The sequence below is a fragment of the Rhagoletis pomonella genome, unplaced genomic scaffold (genome assembly GCF_013731165.1).
Source record: "Rhagoletis pomonella isolate Grant_MI unplaced genomic scaffold, Rhpom_1.0 Rhpom_scaffold_19192, whole genome shotgun sequence".
NCBI classification, from domain to species: domain Eukaryota; kingdom Metazoa; phylum Arthropoda; class Insecta; order Diptera; family Tephritidae; genus Rhagoletis; species Rhagoletis pomonella.
This window is the reverse complement of record NW_023477709.1, coordinates 834-2,741: the sequence shown is the minus strand read 5'-3', so window position 1 is coordinate 2,741 and position 1,908 is coordinate 834. Positions and strand designations below refer to the sequence as shown.

The 1,908-nt window shown below is 23.8% G+C and overlaps 1 protein-coding gene across 1 annotated transcript; it reads left to right on the top strand.

Moving 5' to 3' along the window:
* On the top strand, nucleotides 1–1,568 carry LOC118732357 (LIM and SH3 domain protein Lasp-like; the record flags this gene model as incomplete). Its single annotated transcript, XM_036461487.1, is given in 2 exon segments — nucleotides 1–36; nucleotides 1,517–1,568. Coding segments are annotated over 2 exon segments (71 nt in total), but the record flags the coding sequence as incomplete, so codon positions are not given.
* Nucleotides 1,569–1,908: the final 340 nt, after the last annotated feature.

The following is a 1,908-nucleotide window of genomic DNA, read 5'->3' as shown; positions in this document are numbered from 1 at the left end:
AGCAACGAGAAGCTGCCGAAATAGCCGATGTGCGAGGTATGTAGCAATTTAAAAACAATCTTCATTTATTTAAAGATATTAAAAGTGTGTGGCTTTTTGGTTCGTTTTAATAAATTGTGCAAAAATTTAAGCAGCTATTAACTTTGTTGTCATTCTAATCCAGTTCATCCCTAAAACATATTTGTAACAATATTGTAAATTTGTGAGTCCTCGACAAGTAGATAATGTTGAAAATTTAGCAGTAGCTTGTTAAATGCAAACGTTTTTTTGGATAAAATTTGAAACTTTTCGAAAAGAGGGCAGTTTTCTTTATTTACTCTTTCTTTGTCGCTTTTTTATTGCCCCTTTCTCTTTTCGTGTTCGATTCCAAATTAAGGCAAATAGTGAAAACATTTTGTGTTCGTTTCTTAAAATGTCACACTCTTGTAAGTCAAAGAAGGCACCTATTCTGCCCTATGAAGCTTTGTCAGGGGATATGGTTGCCCTGAAAAACAGATGGTTGCTTAAAACGATAATATCGCACATCGTCTTCAAAAGAATCACAACTCAAAATAATACGTTCGTCAGAAAATACGAGGGCGACTTTACCTTAGGTTTTCCTTTTAACAAATTATAGCAAACATTTGCTCCAGATTTTGCTGAAAGGTAAATAAAAACTGTGTGTACATTTTTAGCTCATAATTTCAAAAATGCCAAATTTTAAATGAAAAAAATATTTATAAAAACAAAAAAAAATATAGTACTAAAAATTCAATCACTAAAAAATTAAAAAAAAATAAACAATAAAAAAATAAACTAACTTATAAAAATTAAATGAAATAAAAAAATGTTTTTTAAAGCAGTACAAATTAAGAATTAAAAGAAAATCAAATTGAAAGAGAAATAAATTTCAATTAAATTTAATTAATACATAAGTTTATAAAAATTAAATGAAATTAAAACAGAAATGATATTAAAAAAAAAGTAAAAATTACAAAAAAACGAAAGAAGTAAATGAAAATACAATTTTTTTTTTAAACAATAAATCTAAAAATTACAAAAAAATAAATTTTTAAAAAAAGAAAATAAAACAAAAGAAATGCCCAAAAATAAAATGAAATTAAAAAATATTTGTTTTTAAAACCATAAAATTTATAAATTAAATAGAAAAAAACGAAAAAAATTTAACTAAAAAAATATATCAAATGAGTGTCTAAAAATTAAATGGAAAAAAAAGTATATGCAGTAGTGGAAAAATAAATGGGGACAACACATTTCAAAAAAATTTTTCTATTTTTCTTTTGTTTATTTAATATTTTTTGTTTTTTTTTCACAAAAGTATAGCTCATTATCTAACAAAAGCCATATAAATTCCACATTTCAAACTTTGTGCGAAAATTATAAAAACTGCAAAATTGCATCTCCATTTTCAACTTTTTAATCAGATTTTTTAGAATAAAATAAATCTCTAAAAATAAAATTTAATCAAGAAATACTTCTTTTCCAAACAATAAAATCTAAAAATAAATTGAAAAAGATTTAACTGAAAAAATATATCAAATAAGTCTCTAAAAATTTCATGGAAAAAGCACATACAGTGGTGTGACAAGATATTTCAACCAATTTTTCCTAGTTTTCTTTTGTTTATGTAATATTTATTATTTATGCAAATATTAAAAAGTTCTGCGAAATTGCATCTACATTCTCAATTTTTTAATCAGATTTTTTAGAATTTTGTATGCAGTTTTATAGCCCATTAAATTTTAGTAGAATAAAGTGCAATTTTGAAGTTCCTAAAAAATCGCGTTGATTTTTAATAATTTTTATTCTGAATGTATTACGCACTTTTTTCCAAACAAAAAAAAATTTCGAACATACCTTGTATGGAGGAAAATGCACAAAAAAATTTCCAAAAATCAGCGCGATCTT